The sequence below is a fragment of the Apostichopus japonicus genome, chromosome 9 (assembly GCF_037975245.1).
Source record: "Apostichopus japonicus isolate 1M-3 chromosome 9, ASM3797524v1, whole genome shotgun sequence".
In the NCBI taxonomy this organism is placed as follows: Eukaryota; Metazoa; Echinodermata; class Holothuroidea; order Aspidochirotida; family Stichopodidae; genus Apostichopus; species Apostichopus japonicus.
In genome coordinates this window covers 11,172,970-11,192,425 of record NC_092569.1, presented here as the reverse complement: position 1 = coordinate 11,192,425, position 19,456 = coordinate 11,172,970, and the positions used below count along the sequence as shown (strand labels likewise).

The following is a 19,456-nucleotide window of genomic DNA, read 5'->3' as shown; positions in this document are numbered from 1 at the left end:
AATGCTCAAACAGAAAATATTATTAGCTGTCATTGACAATTCAATCTTAACGTTCTTTTTCTTTACCGACCAACTCTTCAAATTAGATTGCGTCATCAGTCATCAGTTGTCAAAGAGGTGTAGAAATATGCGGTTCAAGCGATTCATTAATTGAACCAAGGCCTCAGAAGTCCAGAGGCTCACCGATGTTTGCTCTTCCATATTGAATGAACGAATCACAACTGGTATTCATGTTCCCTTGTGAATATTTGAATGACTACCAAAGTGTTTATGCCTGATAGCTAGAGACAATATGTTGAATAAAGGGAACAGCTGGATTAAGGGGCATTGCAGCAATTCCATATGTGTTTAGCTCTCTCGTAGAGCTTTTAAAGCACAAAAATCCATATCAGAAAGGGGAATTATGGACCTACCCTGCTACATTCATTTACAATGCCGCAAGAAACCGATAATTATTTCCAGTTTTGCATTGAATTCGACGGCACTTGTTACTGTCGTTGATGGAAAAGAGACAATTATCTTGTTTTCTTTAACTGGTTGATTTAATTCCATTGGGCTTTATAAAACTCAGTTTATAGCACTGTGTCGCAAACGTTATCAATGAGGGATACATTTACAAGAACAATAGGAATGAAAAATTCAAACTTGAGTACTGCAATAACATTTGTCCTGCTGAGGTTCCTAGAAAAATATTATAGGTTTATATTAATTTTCCTACGACAGAATATTTTTCTCCAAAACCCGATGGATGGCAACACACTTACACATTTCACGAAATTTGGTTCACAGCTCGTTTCACCGGTAAAACGTGTGTTCAATACTTAGTAACGCTAAGGAATTCGTATAATACTGTACCGAAGAAATCAAAAGGTAAGCCAAAGATCTGAAAGGTGCAAATGTAATTTGGGAATGGGAATATATTTATATAATATAGCCTAATATATAAGTAAAGCGGTAAAACGTGTGTTCAATACTTAGTAACGCTAAGGAATTCGTATAATACTGTACCGAAGAAATCAAAAGGTAAGCCAAAGATCTGAAAGGTGCAAATGTAATTTGGGAATGGGAATATATTTATATAATATAGCCTAATATATAAGTAAAGCCCATATTTTTTTGAGTAAGGTATAGAGATGTTTAATTTCTGCCAAATGTCATACATAATACAAGGCAGACACAACTGAAGACTTGAATACATCGTGTCGTGTTGGTACTCTCAAATGAAGACAGATAGAGACTATTTGGGTTTTTTATTTTTTTATTTTGCGTTTTGGTTTGCGTTCGTGTTTCACTTTAAAATGGTAAAAAAAAAATGGATGCAACAGATTTATATTTTCTATGTGAAATGTCCTAGATCTTTCTTCCACTTCAATTTTTCTACACATAACTGTCTTTAAGGACTAATAGTCCTATGCTTTTGAATGTGTCCTCCTTATTGTTGTTGTAATACTCGACAGTTCTCTGAAACAGAGAGAACAAATTATATTGTCCAATGAATTTTTTGTATGCATGGCTGAGAAGTAAATTCTGAAAAGCTGATGAAACTGTTTTTGCCTAATTGCTGAAGATATCTCAGGATCCATATTTTACGAAACTTCACAATCTATATGTATGTGATCATGGGCGTCAATCCAGGGGGGGACGGGGGGACACGTCCCCCCCACATTTCGATGGATGGGGAAAACAATATCAAATGTCCCCCCCACACATTTGGAAAAGAGTAGTGTCGTGGCTCTATTTGGTTACGGCTTACACATCTTAGGATTCATATCCGCGAATATCACTCAGTGTTGCTGAATGGAGAATTCCACCCAGATCTCGTGAGTTGGTACCCTGAGTTCTCCAACAATCTTAAGCTTAGTCTGCCTTTCTTTCGAGGCCAGTTCCATTCGTCGTCGGTTGAAGGGTATAGACAAATATTCAAGTCGATGAATCCAGCGGTACGGGCTATGTTTGGTGAAGTCGAAGCTCTCTTGCGGTTGCTCCTCGTCTCCTCCGCCAGTTCGACGGAAGCCGAGAGATCTTTTAGTGCTTTGAGGCGTTTGAAGACAAGGCTACGGAGCACCATGACTCAACAGAGGCTGAACCATGTGATCGTGTTCCATATTCACCGCGCAGGGACGTCGTTAGAGGGGGTGTGGGGGTGTCTCACCCCCAAACTTGGTAAAACTGACGCTAGTTGGAAAATTGGAGTGCGACAGTGGAATTTCCGACTGTCGCACTCTAGTTTATCTAGGCCTATTCATTTATCCCTGTGATTGTGCATGACCTAAAAAAATTTAAAATTTCGGTCAAAATTGACCTTTAACCGGCAAGGGCGGCGGAAGCACTTTTAATCTGGGGGGGGCACCAACGTCGAAGGGCACTTTGCAGAAATTCGATTGGACTGATGCAGCCTGATATTTAGTACCCTTTATAACTCTTATTGTATTATCTTATTTGCGTATACACATCACTCCATCAACGCTACCCCCCACCCCTCAAGGAAACAATGCATACTAGCACTAAAATATCTAATGTGCAAATTGGGAAACAAGGAAAAAGACAAAATGAGGTGAAATCATTATAAAGTCCAAGTCCCTGCACACGCGATCGATACATGCATGAAAGCAAATGAAATATGTCAAAATACTGAAAGAAAAATAATTTTCTATGTTTTTTAAATGGTTAAAGTGATATTATTATGATCATTATTATTGTAACGACTTTGCCAATAATTCTAACCAATTTGGAAGGGTTATAACACGGCAAACGATTGTATATTATTGGCATGCGATGTAATAACCAACGCATGCCTATTTGCTATGCACATTGACATGTGGAACGCGCGCGTAGCGCTTGAAAAATTTTGGTAATATTTTTCGGGCAAGTCGTTACAGCCCCCCCCCCCCCCCCCAATAAATTGGGCTTCTACGCCTGTGGTAGTTAACATTTAAAACTTCCCGAAATATTTCATTCGCCGTGGGTTTCGCTTTTTAAACTCTTTTTTTATTTTGAAATTTTTATGTAGAAAAAGGGCACATTTTTAACCTGAGGAAAAGTGGGGGGGGGCACGTGCCCCCTGTGCCCCCCCGGTTCCGCCGCCCTTGTTAACCGGTCATATTTACCACGTTTTCCTTGCCACTTTGGGAAATTGTATCTCGCGATTCTTATACTCCACTGTACAAAACTTCGTATGATTTTGAATACTACAAAAAAAAATGCCTAATAGAACTACCGTCATAGGCGTAGGAGCCAAATTTGTTTTGTGGGGGGGGGGGGGGGTTGTAACGACTTGCCCGAAAAATGTAACCAAAATTTTTCAAGCGCTACGCGCGCATCCCACGTTATAATGTGCATATCATACAGGCATGCATCGGTTTTTACATCGCATGCAAATAGCATACAATCATTTTCCGACTTATTACCCTTCCGTATTGGTGATAATTGTTGGGTAATAATAATATCAATTTAACCACTGAAAAACACATTGCAAATTATCAAAAAAGCTATCAGCATATTGCCCGAATTTCACAAAAATATTTGGTTGGGTGGGTGGGTGGGTGGGGGGCCAATAAGTTTGTGAAATGAGTGCCAGTGGGTACAAATGTATCGCAACAAGTTCGTAACAGAAGTGCAGTCGCGAAAGATTGGGTTTTCTGACTGACAATGACCGTATCGTTGACGAGTAGTGGGAGGGTGGGGGGTACAAAGCAGCAGTCGGAATTTTCTGGCTTCAAAACCGATTTTCAGCAACTACACCCCCCCCCCCTCTCCAATCATCAGGCCTTAGCTACGTCCCTGGGTACATGGTGGTTAAATGGTACGCTCCGACCAGAATTCACCCGGTAACCAGATGCAAATCCACCTAGCAACCGAGGTAACTTGCTTGAGGACTCCAACGAACAACCACTGATTTATTTTCATGCCTTCATCACTTTAGCCACCACTCACATGGGACCTATTCTAAGTCTGACGATACATGCGCATGTGTGAAGTCCTGAAAACATAATAAAAGTTGTTTATCTTGCTATCCTTGTTTTCAAATTTCATGTAAATGTATTCTCGTAGACCTAGCAACCTGGTTTAACATGCTGGCGTTTGACGACTTTTGGCCAAATTTGCGCTAAGCTCGCTATACGAACTCGGATCTGGGCTGTGCCTTATTAGTTAGTTATTTAAATTATTAATAATGGCGTATGAGGAAATGCACCATTTTGTGGTATGACTCCCAGGACGGAAAGTCGAGAAACTCACATGCAGTCGCGGCGGATAGCTTCCTTCGCCTATATGTCCGGGGAAATTTATCGTTCCTATAGACCAGGGGTGGGCAACCTGCGGGCAACATGCGGCCCGCCAGTGATTTTTTTGCGGCCCGTGAGATGTCTCAAGAAAAAGAAAAAAATCAATCTAGCTGCTTAGAATTTATCTGCACTTATGATGCTGTCAGGTTGGTCTATTATCACCATTAATTATCAAATGGACTGTATTGACATTATGGTTTTGTGAATACAGATTAAGTACACACACCTATTGCTTGAACGTCCTCGAAATCAAAGGTTTGAAATCAACAGCAGGTCGTTGGTTAGGTGCGGCCCTGTCAATCTTTCACTCCTAAAATCTGGCCCATTCATTCAAAAGGTTGCCCACCCCTGCAATAGGCCTATATCTGAGGCCCTAGGGTCAGTGGCGTCGTGCCCATTGGGGTCCGGGGGGCACAGCCCCCCCCCCCAAAAAAAAATTGTCAAAGGTGTCATAAAATTTTGTCATAATTTAAAAAAAAAGTGTTTTCGAAATCGAAAAGTAGACTAAATATTCAATTGCTCTTTGATGGTCGTTGCGGATTTTCCACACACCTCAAAGACGACATATCGGGAGTAGTAATGCCATTACCTTTGAATATGTTTGTCCTAAGCTCGCGTTTGATACAGTCTCAATTAACCTGGAAAATAATCACTTCGTTATCGCGCGTTTTACCTTAGGTTTCGCTACTTTCGCTTTTTCTGCCCATGTTTTCAAACGGCATGGCTTTTTCTTCACCCAGTCACCACTTCTCACGGGCATGGGCGGCAAGGGCGGCGGAACCGGGGGGGGGGGAACAGGGGGCACGTGCCCCCACTTTTCCCCAGGTTAAAAATGTGCCCTTTTTCTACATAAAAATTGAGGTGTCTCAAGTTAGCAAGATGCCAGGGAACCAGAATGAACACTCGGGAAGGGCCTTTTTCCGGCCATCTGAGGGGTTTGTAAAACCAAAAATTTTCTACTACGCTCCGCGCCAACCGATGGTGGCGCTCCGCTCAGATAGTCGTGCATACAACTTTGCAAATCCTGGCTACGCCTCTGACTCCTAATGAATTTCTGTGGGTCAAACTCAAAGCTATTTCGAATGAAAACAAATTTGTTAAGATATTAACAAGAAATAAACTCTAATTCGGAAGATTCCTACATTAGCAATTAGCATGATTTCGCCTCATTTTGTCTCAAAAGAAAACTTGTTCCTTGTTTCCCAATTTGCACATTGGATACTGCAGTGCTAGTATGCATATTTTCCTTGAGAGAGGGGGGGGGGCGTTGATGGAGTGATGTGTGTACACAAATAAGATAATACAATAAGAGTTATAAAGGGTATACTAAATATAAGGCTGCATCAGTCCAATCGAATTGCTGCAAAGTGCCCTTTGATGTCGGTGCCCCCCCCAGATTAAAAGTGCTTCCGCCGCCCTTGATGGGCGGTGATCATGGATCAGCCAACACGAAAATGTTTCGATATCTTTTGGGAGCTTCTGGGAGACGAGGAATTGGTAAACTTATGAATAAATGGCGATCACTTCCTTCGAGAACATTTCCCAAAATAAAAAATTGCCGGAAATTTTTATCAATTTTAGGGGTGTTGCTTTCTGCCATGATGCACGGGAAGTGCCGTTTCCTGCAATCTGAGGGGTCTGCCAGAACAAAAATTTTCTTGTACGCTGCGCGCCAACCGATGGTGGCGCTCCGCTTAGATATTACTTACGGCCGGAATACTCGAATCGATTACGTCCCCCCCACGTTTCAAATCGGATTAACGCCCCTGTATGTGATAGATATTGTTTGTTATCAAACTGGTCGTATCCTCATTTTTGTACCCGCGATACCGCACTCGTTCCCAGAAAGTTTATAAAAGAAGATTCCGCGGTAGTCGTTGTATTGGTAGTCTCCGTTGAGGTTAGCATAAGTGCAATGGCGGTAATATCCATTTCCATACCATTTAAAGCAATGATTGTTATCATTATGATAACGATGATGGTACCACCATGCACCTTGATGCCTCTGTGCACAGTTGCAATCATCCGTGCCATCGTTGTCCCTATCGCGCGTGCTGAACGGATTTCCGGAGTTCAAGCCCATAGAGTTATAACCTGAAAGGATGGAAATGAGGACGTATTTAATCAGCATCGCATACAAAGGGAACTGAAAAACTCAAACCATAACATCGTAGGAATTTCTTGTCAGTTAAACATCTTCTAAAATTCATTTAATAACCGTATTTAACCTTTAATTTATATGTAAAAATGCTTGCAAGTATTCAGTACTTGCTTGTATGTTAATATTATTATGATTTTGTTTAAGTGCAAAAGTAAGTATTGTTATTTATAGTGAAGGGGGGGGGGGGGCTGGATATAATTTATCGCTACTTCGGTTTGAAAACTATACGCTTTCATTATTTCTGTAAGCCAGGTTCGTACATAAAGGTTTTCCAATATACTCAATTCATCGGAAGTGAAAGAAATGTGCGATTAGATGAATTTGTTTCAGGGCAAATCTAAAGGGATAAAATGTATCTTTCAAGAAGTCTTTTGGGCAACGAGATTATAACTACCCAATTTTGTATTAGTTCAAAACTTGTTTTCGCCTCTGAGAGACACATTCACCAATTTAACATCACATCATTTGGTGTCAATATCATCACTTCCGAATGTGTGGTGTGCATGAGTCACATTCGATTAAATTATGTACATCATTGTATTTGTTCAGATTAATGATATCATAGTAAAGTGATTAATAGGACATGATATGAACACCGTTGTCATTGAAAACTTCTAAATATAACAATAAAGAGGAATTTAAAACCAATATAGACTGGTGTAGTGGTCGTGATCCCGCCAAACCACGCAACTCTATCGCACATCACCACTGGCGGATCCAGGGCCTTTGTTCGGGACGGGCCAAAGTGGCGTTAGAGTGATATGGGGGAGGGGTCTTAGGGGAGGGGGTGGACAATTTTCTATTGCTGAATGCCCTCAGATGCAATTTGGTGCGACAAAAGTGTACAAGGGTGATGTTAATTTACTTCTAATAAAACAATTTTCCCAGGTGTAATTTTCTAAAATATTTATAAAACAAAGTTGGGATCATCTTTCTCAAGAAATTTTACTTTTCATAGGTTATAAATTTCTTACAACCAGCCTGTAAATGCAAAATGGTGATAAACTGTAAATCCTCATCTTCATACATTTAAAGGGCGTGGTCGTCATGAAATATCGACAGCAATTTACTTTTAACCAGAAAACGAATAGGTGTAGACATCTCTTGACTGTCTACTCTTGATGACCTTTGACCTGACCTTTTGGGGGCTAATTGGAAGTATGGACAGGTATAAAGAATTACCATGGAACATTTCTTAGTTGCTACCCAGCAGTGGAATTTTCGTTCATGGTGGTTATTACAAGGCATTGCCTTTTTCCTGTCCCCCAGCAAGTTCCAGTAAGGAAGGGAATTTGTCTCACAAATGATAGTACGACATGTTAAGAGTGCAAGTAGTAATTCACAGTCAATTATGCAGAATTACAGATCCTGAAACTAAACTTCAATCTCCTGACCCCACTAGTTGCAAAGTGTTAAATGACACGGTCTGTGTCTGGCAGGCGATCACTATGTGCTTGAAGAAGAATTTCTTTATCATATAAAACTCGGTAATGTCACAAGGGATTTTTCGCCTGAATGATACATTTATGTTAAAATTGCTAATCTTGATTTTATAATGTTCCTTCGTTGTCGCGACACGAATGTTATTATTGGTAAAAAGCCTGGGAAGAACTAAGCTTTCTAAAAAAATATCATAAAGCCACTCCAGAGCAATAGCTCACGGAATTGCCGAGCACAACTGCTACTGCTAGTCTACCACTGCTATTCCTCTCGATTTTTTGAATTTCCAATCATATGATTTAGCGGATGTTCGGAAACACTTTTTGGCTCACCTTTGGGGTGCCATGGCCCCCGTTGCCCCCCCCCCCCCTCTTGGATCCGCCAGTGCGCATCACAGTCACACTACAAGCGATATTTGGTTTATAGTGATATAAACTTAGCCCACATCTATTACAGCAGATTCAGTTTTTGTGTCAAGGTTAAAATGTTTAAACTGTTCTGAATTTCCAGTTTTTCAGATTCGAGCAGTTAAGGTCATCATTGTTCGTGTCTTTTCCATCAGCAAGTTATGCCATTTGGATTGAATAGCATTAGGCACAGGTTTTGTTTTAATTATGATATATTTGATAACTGCATCTTGCAATGAGTGAGTGATGCCAAACGTGCGGCTGGTCAAATTGTATTTAACTTGATTGCATCTTTGTTTCCCATTCCCTTCACATAATTTAGCCACGATGTCTTGGAAGTTTGTTAAAATCATTATTTAAGACAATACTGATTTAGTAGATTACGAGTAACAACAAGTGTAAAAAGGGGTTATATATTATATGTTTATATTTTTTGTTTCACTTAGCAACTTTCTTTTTTTCGAGCATTTTTCTGTGAATCCTGTGGAGTGTGTTGTGCAATGTAAGCCAAACCAAGAACGAAAGTTATCAAACCAAAGCTTTATAAAGTAAATGTTGCAAAATACACCAACCTGCATTTCCAGAGAACGAGCCTAAAGAGAGCGTATATTTGTCATCCTCATCTCCAATGCTGAATCTGGAGTAGAGGGCGTAGTACTGTAAACCATCTGAATCTGTCAGATCCACCTTAAGTTGGTATGACTTCTGAGTTGTGAGGTCGTGAATCTTGTCGTTACCAAGCCAGTGATCACCGCTTGGACTTTCAAAGCCTTCCCTGTATGCATTCCAAACACGATAGAAGTTAACTGAACCAGACCTCCTTCGCTGGAGAACCTAGAAATATGTAAAGGTATAAATATGATATAAAGTTAAATATCGTTCCAATGCTGTTTTCGTCATTGTTTCCTCGTACATTTTTATCTGATATATTATTTATTATATCTACCTAGTGCCCAGCAGATATTTTTTTTCAAACCCGATGGATGGCAACGCACTCACACATTTCAAGGAATTTGGTTCGCAACCCGTTTTAAACGTATGTGTTGTAAATACGTAGTAACGATGAGGAAATCGTATAATACTGTACAAAAGAAAATAAACAGGAAAACTCATGCATCGCCACATATCTGAAATGGCGCAAATGGATCAGAATGCTATTATTTTTATGAGAAAGTTATCGAGATGTTTATCGCCAACAAACAATTTCTGCCGCAGAGTATTGCTCTTAAATTGTGTCAGACCATTGATCACGTTTCTCTCGCTAAGAAAGCTAGGCCAGCCAGTACCATTTTGTTCAGATACTGATATTTGTGTCTAGAAGTTGTTTCCTGTAAGACGACACAAGGCTTACGCTACTGAGAGCTAATAGCGATAAAACATCGTAAGTGCATTGGACTTATCTCGCTCAATAAACACACTTAGCAAAACAAAACACTCCAATTTGTTATGTGAAATCATCTTTCCGGTGAGTGTGAAGTTCAATAGATATTCAACGTTAGACACGCTGAGACACAATCTACTCGATATATCGACTAAATTGTAATGTTTAATCGAGAAGAAGCTTCGTTGTGCCTTGTTTTAATATATATTTAGATCTGTACTGCCCGAAGGCCTGCGTTTAACTCGATCAAGGCGGTTAGAAGTTATCACTCTTTTGTGAAATGTGAAGACTTACTGTCCATCCTCCTCCTTCTGTTGACATCTCACAGTAGACCTGGAAGCCAGAATCCTCCCAGCCAGTAGGATAGATAGTATAAACCCCATCGGTATGGATCCCTGTATTGTATATCTCGTAGCAATCCTTCAGGGGCTCTTTCCGAATACACGTTATCCCATCTCCTTCAAATCTATCGTTGCAAATACATCTTCGAACACCGTCTCTCCCCTGACACGTTGCATCATCACTACACCGGTAGTTGTCTTCATGAATCAGCCGATTATGGCTGCAGTTTACACGGGAAGTACAGTCAGAATTGACATATGAGTCACCTTCCTGTCGTGGAAAATATACTTTAACAATTTCAGTTTATCAAAAACCTATTTGCTGAATCACTTGTCACTAATGAATTAAAGTCACATTACCATAATCAGTGTTTTTTTTCACGTAATGCTCATTAATAGTTCATAGAATAATATATGCAAACAGTAACCTGAAAGATTTAGCGAAGAAAGAACATCGTAAATATAAGTAATACAGCATGTGGAAATGAGGAATTGACTAGTGCTGCAAAATCTTCCATACCATTATTAGCTTATGGAAGAAGTTTACAAAATCAGCATATATCTTTGGAGCAGCTTCAATGAGAAAAAAACAAACTTTTCACTGATGCATTGACTTACATTCAGCACACTTCCCTTTTCTTGTACAAAGCATCCACACTGACTTTCAGGTATGCAGTCCTCTGCTTGTATCATATAACCGTCTGGACAGATGCATCGTCCTGATTCCATAGATGCTAAAGTGATACACGTATTTGGTTCGGTACAACGTCTCTCACATGTACTGTTAGCAAACCTCGTATTCGATGGACACCACTCAATAAATGGACCTGGGTAAAGTTAAAAGAAAAAATAATCTTAAAATTGACTTGGTGGTTTGACGCTTTGAAATTATTTTATGGTTCAGAAATAATGTCGTAATCGCTGCCAATAAACCCTTTATCACCTACAGTACAGACAGTGGTGGATGTGAAAAGATTAACCCGTATTAAAGTTATGGTAAGCAACACTTCTTGACAACGACAAGGACATTGTTAAATTCTATTATTACGTTAAGTTTAATAGTTCTATTCAAATGTTGGTGCTCTGATTTTTTCTCTTCTTGGGTGATAAATATATGTTTCAATAATTCTACTAGAAACTCTAAAATAATCTTTCAACAAATGAAGAGAAACGTTGCACGTACCTACATTGTCTTCTTTTAATATAGTTCTAACGAAAACATGAAATAAGATTGAAAATCGTGCTTCGTTGAGATAAAACCTACATGCTAAAACAGGACCTTTACCTGCATTGCCACCTTCGTCTCCAAGACTTTGAATAGAATATTGGCTCCATTCACCAACGATACGAAAATCGTCGTAGGTCACGTGATACGAGTGCCCTGCAGCATTCGTAAAGTCCAAACGAAGTTGGTACTTCTTTTGATTTGTTAGGTGAGCGATTTTTTCATTTCCTAACCAAAATTCACTTCCCAAAAATCCAAAACCGTGCTTGTAATCTAACCAATTCCGATTAAAGTTGATGAATCCATTCGTCCGTCGCTGTATTACCTGTCGTAATAAAAATGAAGTAGGTCTATGCTCATATCTTCCACAATGGAGAGAAATTGGTTTTCTTTTGACGGTTGGAACTGATTGTTTGGCAAATTTGATGAAAATTTTCTGAGTATTTTTGCCAAAAACCACATACTCATAGGATTTTTCCAACGCAAAGTCTTGATAATTTCAAGTTTCCATGATATTTGCAAATCCATCTGGCAACAGCAGAAGTGATTATCCACAGAACAAAATAATATTTCTACAACAAAGATATATTTTGATGAAAATTCTTAGTACGGAGAACTTTGTCTTAATTAAGTTAACATTCTAAATTTATCAGGTTTCAAGATTTTGATTAACATAATTAATGCTTTTGAACAGCATTAACTTCGTTTACTACGTTGGTATGACATTTTAATGCTGCTTAATGAAGTACAATCAAAACTGGGTCTCCTGTTGTTCGAAGAGAAACGCAAAAAATGTCAGTAATAAAGTTCCTGGTTGTTTTAGGTATCCGTTGGTCTATTTTATTGACTAGTGCAGCATTATTTTAAAGTTTTGAAACTAATTATAACGTTAGCTAACGTTTTCAACTTACCGTCCATCCATCACTGTCTAAGTCGTTATCACAGTACACTTCGAACGCCTTTGGGAAACCAGCAGGTTTGATTTTGTAGACACCAGATGCATTTTGGGTATTTGAACATGTATTGAGGATTTCGTGGCAATCTTTCGGGTTCTCGGTTGATGGAAATATAAAGTAAGATAAACCTATTTCAGGAAATAACGGATAAAAGCAACATGAACTTTCTGTTTTTCTTCTGCAGCCATCAGTATCTATGGATGTATAGGTTACTTTTTCGATTATAAACCTGTAAATGTTTAATTGTAATAATGTCTACAAGCATTTCTGCTAAGGAAGAGTCATCCAATTGTTTCATTTAATTTTGTATTGGGTCCTTTTTACATGTAGGTCTTTCCCTTCATGAAAACAATTACCCAGTTAGTTGACACGCCGATTACTCAGCGGGCCAATCAAATCACCTTAACAACATTTAGATCGAGAAAGCTATAGTGTCTGTCATTGATTTACATTTCCACCTTCCTCAACAATTTGTATTAAATGTTATAACAATTTTGGTTCCAATTTCTGATATTAAATCTATCCTGAAGATCTACATTAATGAACAAACGTAACGATAATTTCAAATACGAGAACTTACACCTGGAATCGCTAAGGGTCTTTTTAATCATTTTAAGCTAAAGTGTAAGCAATAATACTTATAGTCAATATCAAATGGTAACTTACTCGATGATTGATCTGTAACGTCAGGAGAAGCCTGCATATGAGACAATGAACGTATATACTGATCTTTATATCCTCAATGCACATAAATATCATGAATTGTTCGAGTATAAGATAGGTTCAATCATGTGTTTATGTTTCCTTTCACTTTATTAAATATTAAAGCATTAATTCTGTGATGAAGTGCGTCAAATTGTCATTACTATTGAGATGATCGCAAATTCTAAATACATAATCTAAACAAAACAATAGTATTTACGGCAACAACTAACGTATAGAAGGTCGGGTTAAAAAGCCATTTCTGGAACAAAGAACCGTTTTTCTTTTCTTAAAGCAACATATTACACAAAGTGTTCGGTCGTCTCAAAGGTCATATTCACGTTATCAGATTCAGGTATCTTCAGAATAACAACAATTGCCAAAAACATATTTTCTTTGTCTATTCCCATGTCGGTATATGATTTTCCTTTTTGTAGGAAACATTTGATATTTGTGAGCAGCACATTCTACGATTGCTTTTCTTTCTCTCTCAAGACAATGTTGTAATAGGCAAATATATTTCTTTTCGTTTCGATTTGATGATGTACAATGCAGAGTTTACACAAAAATATATGATGCGAGATGACTATTACCGCTCTATAGTTTATATTTCATTTCACTCATTTTTGTTATCATTTCATTGTTTTCTGAAGCAACATTTTCATGCTGTTTGGAATTTGCCAGGGCAGTTTCCCACTACAGCCTCCCAACAAACTAAGGCAAAGTCAATAACGTTCGACAGGAAAACGTAATAAAATTAATTAGACATTCTTGGCACGAGATCCTATCGCAGTGAACAAAGACTTTGTGGGAATTAAAAACAGATGCTCAATCCCTATGTTCTGGAAAAGATAATAATGAATTTTATTAGATCGCATGAATTTAACTCAGTACCATTATCTGGTATCTGCATATAAAATGGAAATGCTGTTTCATATGAACGGAATCAACGCTTAGCCGCTTGGACAAGTCATTTGTATAGAGAAATATCGCTCTGGCAAGTATAAGTGCACATTGATTATTTATTTGTTAAATCTAATGTCTTAACCTTTTCATTATCCACCAAATTGCGATATTCTCTGCGAGCATGAAATGAAGTTATACCGACAATGTGAACTCAGTGGCTACTGATGTGTAGCTTTATGTAACATTACAAATCTGTTTGGTATGTCCAGAACAGAGCGGTCAATTATTAAAATATACATAAATTGCAATGGAGTGAACCTCAATATGTAATCATCACATTGTCATCAACTTATGCGTTTACCATGTATTTGTAAAGTTCTTAAAACACAACTCGGCTCAGTGACCCCTGATGTGTAGCTTTACTTAAAGTTAAAAATCTGCTATATCAACAGAAAAGGAAAGCTGTATAAATCGACAATAAACATAAACTTGAAGATAACCCCCTAAATTTTACCACCACGTATGCCGTTTCCCATGTTCTTAGAACACAATGCTGCAGGCAATTTTTCTGTGACCTTACGAGCCATATCTGTAAGAGCGATTACGGAGATGGGTTTAACACAAGGATGTGTAAGTGAATTGGTAACCAAAAAGGCCGAGGTAAAAGATGATGCTGATATTTGGTATTTTAACCACAGATTTTTGTCGTAGCATAACTGAAAGCCTGTGAAGCTTTGCAGATTGTCACATATATCATTTTGTTAAACCAGAAAAATGATTCGTTCTTGAATCAGAATAAGTTTGGTCTTGTGTCTGATTAATTCTAAAGTTATATAACGGACGTCCTAGGTGTTTAATGCATTACTTCGACAGTTTCCTTAATCTGCCATGGATTTTTAGCTTTATCATAAAATAGTATAAAGCGTCGTCAACGTTAACAGTAATATTTTAAAGAATGAGTTTCTTGACACATAACCAACATGAGGTGTATAGTGTACTGTTGGGATATGGTATTATCATATCTTTCTTATAACGCAAAATGTTATTCTCAAACAAGGTTGAAGCCTCCATCTGAGTGTTTCGTTAAATAACTATTTCAATTAACTGATAGTTAACCTACATCACCTATTAAAACAACTTTACTATTTGTACACTGTATTTCAGTATCAGTTATGGTAAATGCAACTTGGTGTTACAAACATTGCAGTGATAATAAATGCACATTGTTAGATTCAATTTTGAAAGTTTACCCAAGATGATCTTTGTTGTAAGAAAATAACAGAGTCGTAAATCTTTGTATGCAGTCCATAGCCTAAAGACATCTCACCCAACCAGACCATTTTTTTTGAGAAACTTACCGTTATGAATGCAAAGACATTCCATCCCATCAACAATGTGAAAAAGTTGACGCAGAAAAGTTCCCTTCTTTGGTACTCCATCTTGCGAGCCCTGTGCTTTGCGAATAATACCTGAGATTATCTTCAGGAATTATCTTCGCCGTTTCACCACAAATGCGGAAATTCTCGAAAAGAAAGTACCGAAGACGCTTGTTGAAACTTTGAAAGGTTTTTATCGTATTACATGACGTTTGCGACTACTAGACCATCCCATCTTGACAAGTCCCTTCTAGTCTTCCGTTAGAATGTATGTAAATAGAAGCTACGAAATGCCTCGGAGTGACATGATTGGGTGTGACAGCGTTCTAATGCGCAAGTCTGCAAGCGGCTGATGTAATTTTAAACGAGGAAGTAAATGAAGATGTAAATGAATGAGTCTAGTATGACATCCTATTACATTACGATATATTGTATATGGATAGTATGACTCGAGGAGGATGATAGACGGTAAGTCTAGTATTGCATCCTATAGTATAGACAATGTATTGTATATTTATGAAGTATGGCCGACGAAGGAGAACGGATGATAAATCTAGTAAGACATATTTATAGTATAGACGATAACATACATAAGTATAATATGACTGACGGAGGAGGGTGGACGTTAAATTAAGTAAGACATCCTACAGTATAGACGATGTTGGGTGTTGGGGTTATAAGGGTTTCCCCTTGTGTCCCTTTTGACCATTTTGCCGCGATTGCTATCCAAATTATGATGAAGCTATGATGATAGCAAATCCTACTCAGTCCCGATAATCTCGCAGGACAGATTATGATTGTACGTACATACAACACTTTCTGAAGGTGTTGGTTGATTTCAAAACCAACTAGGTTTTTTGAGACACTCGTTGACTATTCTAGCAATGTTTCGAAAGGACGCCAACAAAAGCGTCAATTTCTGTTATATCGTTTTACGCAGGTATATCCGACTGTGTACATTGTCATCGGCTTTGAGACAGGGGTGGGACGAATCCCTGGGAGCTGCAGCATTTCAGATAGTTCTTGCCCTTTCGGCGAGCGAAAAAAAATCATTATTTATACATGTCAGTAAGAGGAAATCAATTTGTCTTGAATACAAGTAGCCATCATCTGTTCCATTTTTAGATATGTCTTTATCCCTCATAGCAAATTTGAAGCACACTAAACGAATTTTCGAAAAAGGAATTATTCCTTCATCTTTGTTCTTGCTTTCCTTCCTTTTTGTTTGGCAAATGTATGAGCTGCGAGAAAAAACTCCGTGTGGACCTTACCCCTTCCTCCTCTTGTTCTCACCCCTCTTGTGCTGTGCTGAATGGAAACTGCCTCCTTCATCAAATGAGTGTGAGGTAAACGGTCGCACTTGAACATGTTTCGAATCGATATTCGGTGGATGATGTGTAAGAGGTGAAGTCATACTCACTCGCTCAACTATATCATAGCTGTATTCCTTCCCACAACCATCTTATTTAAAGATTCTGGTGGGGAAGTCTCAGTTTATTTTAGTCCTTCCCACTCATTAATATGCATAAGCTCCATAAGTATAAACAATGTCATCCACCTACTCATTGGGTACAGTATCACTGTACCTAAAATTGTTACAAATATCCGTAGTAAACATCTTCTGTGTGCTCCGGTCATTTAGGGGGCCTTTTCAGTTTGGATATTACCTGGTATGTTTTTGAAAACCAATTGTAATTTTCCACTTGAATGTTATCGGTAACACTACCAAATATGCAAGAATGTAAGCGGTCCCTCATTAGTAAAAGTTCAAAAATATTTTTCTTTTGTCACTCTAAAAGTACATATTCAGACTGAGATATTAAATTGTCTATTTTATAACCCACAATGACAGGGACTTATTTGGAGGATCAGAGTAGCTCTAACAGAGTCCTTTTAAAAGCCTTATAGCATGCTAAATTTTGGGGACTGATACGGATGTCTTTGGACACTGTGAAAGAAACTACCTGGCAAGGTAATTTGTTGCATAGTATGGAAATTTTTACTCTGTAATAATACAGATAAAGAGTTAGTGCACTTAAAATTACTATTGACGTAACTTTTGGGCAGGTTTTGCTCTAGCATTAACTTAACTATAATTTGAGTATAGTTATAGGGTTTTAAACTTACTACTAGCTTCAGAGAATTCAAACGATACATCGACCAGCAGGAAGAAGTAACAAGTCGATTGATTCTTTCCATTTTGAGCGATTTACCAGTAAATATTATCTGTTTTCAGCTTATCCTCTTCACACTTACGACAACGATGACTAGACTTGCCAAACTGCAGCAGGAAATGTGTACTTGAAGCTACAGCTTATGCGCATGGTCAGTATGATGAAAGCTTACCGAATGTATATGTAATGAGTGATTTGCATCTTATTATCACAATTAGGCATACATTAATTGATGTATGCTTTAGAAAGATATTTGCCAGCGGGGATGTGTATAATAATGGAGTTTTTAAACGTTGGAACATTGATAATCAAGTCTCGCTGATTGCGTGACCGATTTAAGCGTTACGAATGCATGACGTGACTGACGAGTTGAATACTATTTAAATTTTATTAAGGTAATAATATCTACCTGGTTTCGGCTCTATTGATCGAACGTTAAAACACATATATATCTGAGAGAGTATTGTGGGTGAGTTTTTTGCCTGTTCTTCTCAATTTTTGTGAGGTGCAAGGTGTATCCGGTCAGTTTTGTAGAGAAAACAGTACTAACGAACTTTCGGTTTTACTTTGTTTTGTTTCTCATATTTGTTTGGTATTTTCTATTTATATCTGCGTGATTTCAAGGATTCAAGATTTCTTTTAAACTTACCTCTACAATTTGTATCTACTTCAAGTCTTTTATGTTGTCTCTTTCTTTGTTGCGTATGTCTGATCAAAACCAGAACGCCGAATTCTGTTCTTGGTCTTAACTTAAATAGCAGAATTTAATTCCAGTGACATATGCTATGTAAAGAACTATAACAAGTTTGTGCATTTGAACATTGAACAATTAGACATATAACGTAAAATGTTGGGTTCATTCTATCTATATCGTTTTCCTTTGTCTCCAACTACCCCACCCCCAACCCACACACAACCCACACACACACACGCTTACCCCTCGCATACTCCACACACTCTCTCGAGCGAACTCACACACACGTCCACACTTACCTCTCGCCTACTCCACACACCAAAACCTCCACAGTTATGTTATGTTGAAATATGAAGGTCTGAAGTGATTATCAGTCTTCCTTTTCTTTAAGTTATTAAATTTACCATTTGATACACCTATTACACTATTACAAAGGATATTACGGGAAACTACATGTTATTCAAGGCTTAGAGTTATCAATATTTATGACTCTGAAATTTGTTTACTTGTTTTTGTCTCTTCGTACCTTTTTTCTGTCAATGACATCTCACTCACAAATGGCGAATTGTTTCCTGTTTAGCCTATATAACGACCATTTGTACACTTTACACGGTATAAAAGGCTGAGCTTTTATAGTACAAGTATATCGGTTTTAAAGACATCCCAGTGACGGTTTCATTCTCTTGTTTGAAAATGAGGCAATTTTGCTGATTAACGATATTGGAATGCACTTGTTAGCAGGTTGTTTCTGAATTTGTTGAATGAGTGCTAAAACAGAAGATATTATTAGCTGTCATTGACAATTCAATCTTAACGTTAAGGGTTTTTTCTTCATATTGAATCAACGAATCACAACTGGTACTATTATTTCCTCATGAACATTTGAATGATTGCCAAAGTGTCTATGCCTCATAGCTAGAGGCAAGGTGCCGAATAAGGGGCAGTGCAGCATATTCATATGTATTTCGTTATAACGTAGAGATTTCAAAGCACAAAAATCCATATCAGAAAGGGTAATTACGGACCTATTCTGCTACATTCATTTTCAATGCCGCAAGAAATCGATACTCATTTCCAGTTTTGTATTGAATTCGACGGCACTGTCGTCCTTAATCTGGATCTAACCTCTATGCACCCTGATTAAACTTCATAAGGGATCCTTACCACCCTATATCTGACTTTTTTCTGAACATAATCCATGTTGTGTCGGTTTAACAGTTCACTTTTTATATTCAGCTGTTTGGCTGTTCAAGCAATACGATATAGCTCCCTTCTTGTAATGATCTTCTAGCCATACTATTCTGTAACAGTGCCCCTGTTTATTCTATACCTACCCTTATATTGCCGATTGTGATATGGGGTGTGGCAGGTTTGTAAGTTACTGGTAAGTGATACAAGCTACGTTATATG

At 38.0% G+C, this 19,456-nt stretch overlaps 1 protein-coding gene and 1 long non-coding RNA gene across 2 annotated transcripts; one reads left to right on the top strand and one right to left on the bottom strand.

Moving 5' to 3' along the window:
• Positions 1 to 3,559: 3,559 nt before the first annotated feature.
• Positions 3,560 to 15,327, bottom strand: LOC139974532 (uncharacterized). Its single transcript, XM_071981743.1, has 8 exons — positions 15,161 to 15,327; positions 12,861 to 12,891; positions 12,150 to 12,322; positions 11,299 to 11,563; positions 10,632 to 10,840; positions 9,967 to 10,284; positions 8,864 to 9,125; positions 3,560 to 6,377 (listed from the first exon to the last, which is right to left on the bottom strand). Exons 1-8 carry the CDS (start codon positions 15,239 to 15,241, stop codon positions 6,076 to 6,078), a joined length of 1,641 nt encoding a protein of 546 aa, XP_071837844.1. The 5' UTR covers positions 15,242 to 15,327; the 3' UTR covers positions 3,560 to 6,075.
• A 1,704-nt stretch (positions 15,328 to 17,031) lies between these two features.
• LOC139973723 (uncharacterized) lies at positions 17,032 to 19,124 on the top strand. Its single transcript, XR_011795303.1, has 3 exons — positions 17,032 to 17,150; positions 17,415 to 17,503; positions 19,026 to 19,124. It is a non-coding gene; the product is annotated as an uncharacterized lncRNA (long non-coding RNA).
• The last annotated feature ends 332 nt before the right edge of the window (positions 19,125 to 19,456 follow it).

Coding starts and splice junctions, on each gene's coding strand:
- LOC139974532 (XM_071981743.1), bottom strand. CDS start 15,241: ATGGAGTACCAAAGAAGGGAACTTTTCTGCGTCAACTTTTTCACATTG. Junction 12,892..15,160: donor ATGTCTTTGCATTCATAACG/GTAAGTTTCTCA, acceptor TCTCATATGCAG/GCTTCTCCTGACGTTACAGA. Junction 6,378..8,863: donor CTCGTTCTCTGGAAATGCAG/GTTGGTGTATTT, acceptor CCATCCTTTCAG/GTTATAACTCTATGGGCTTG.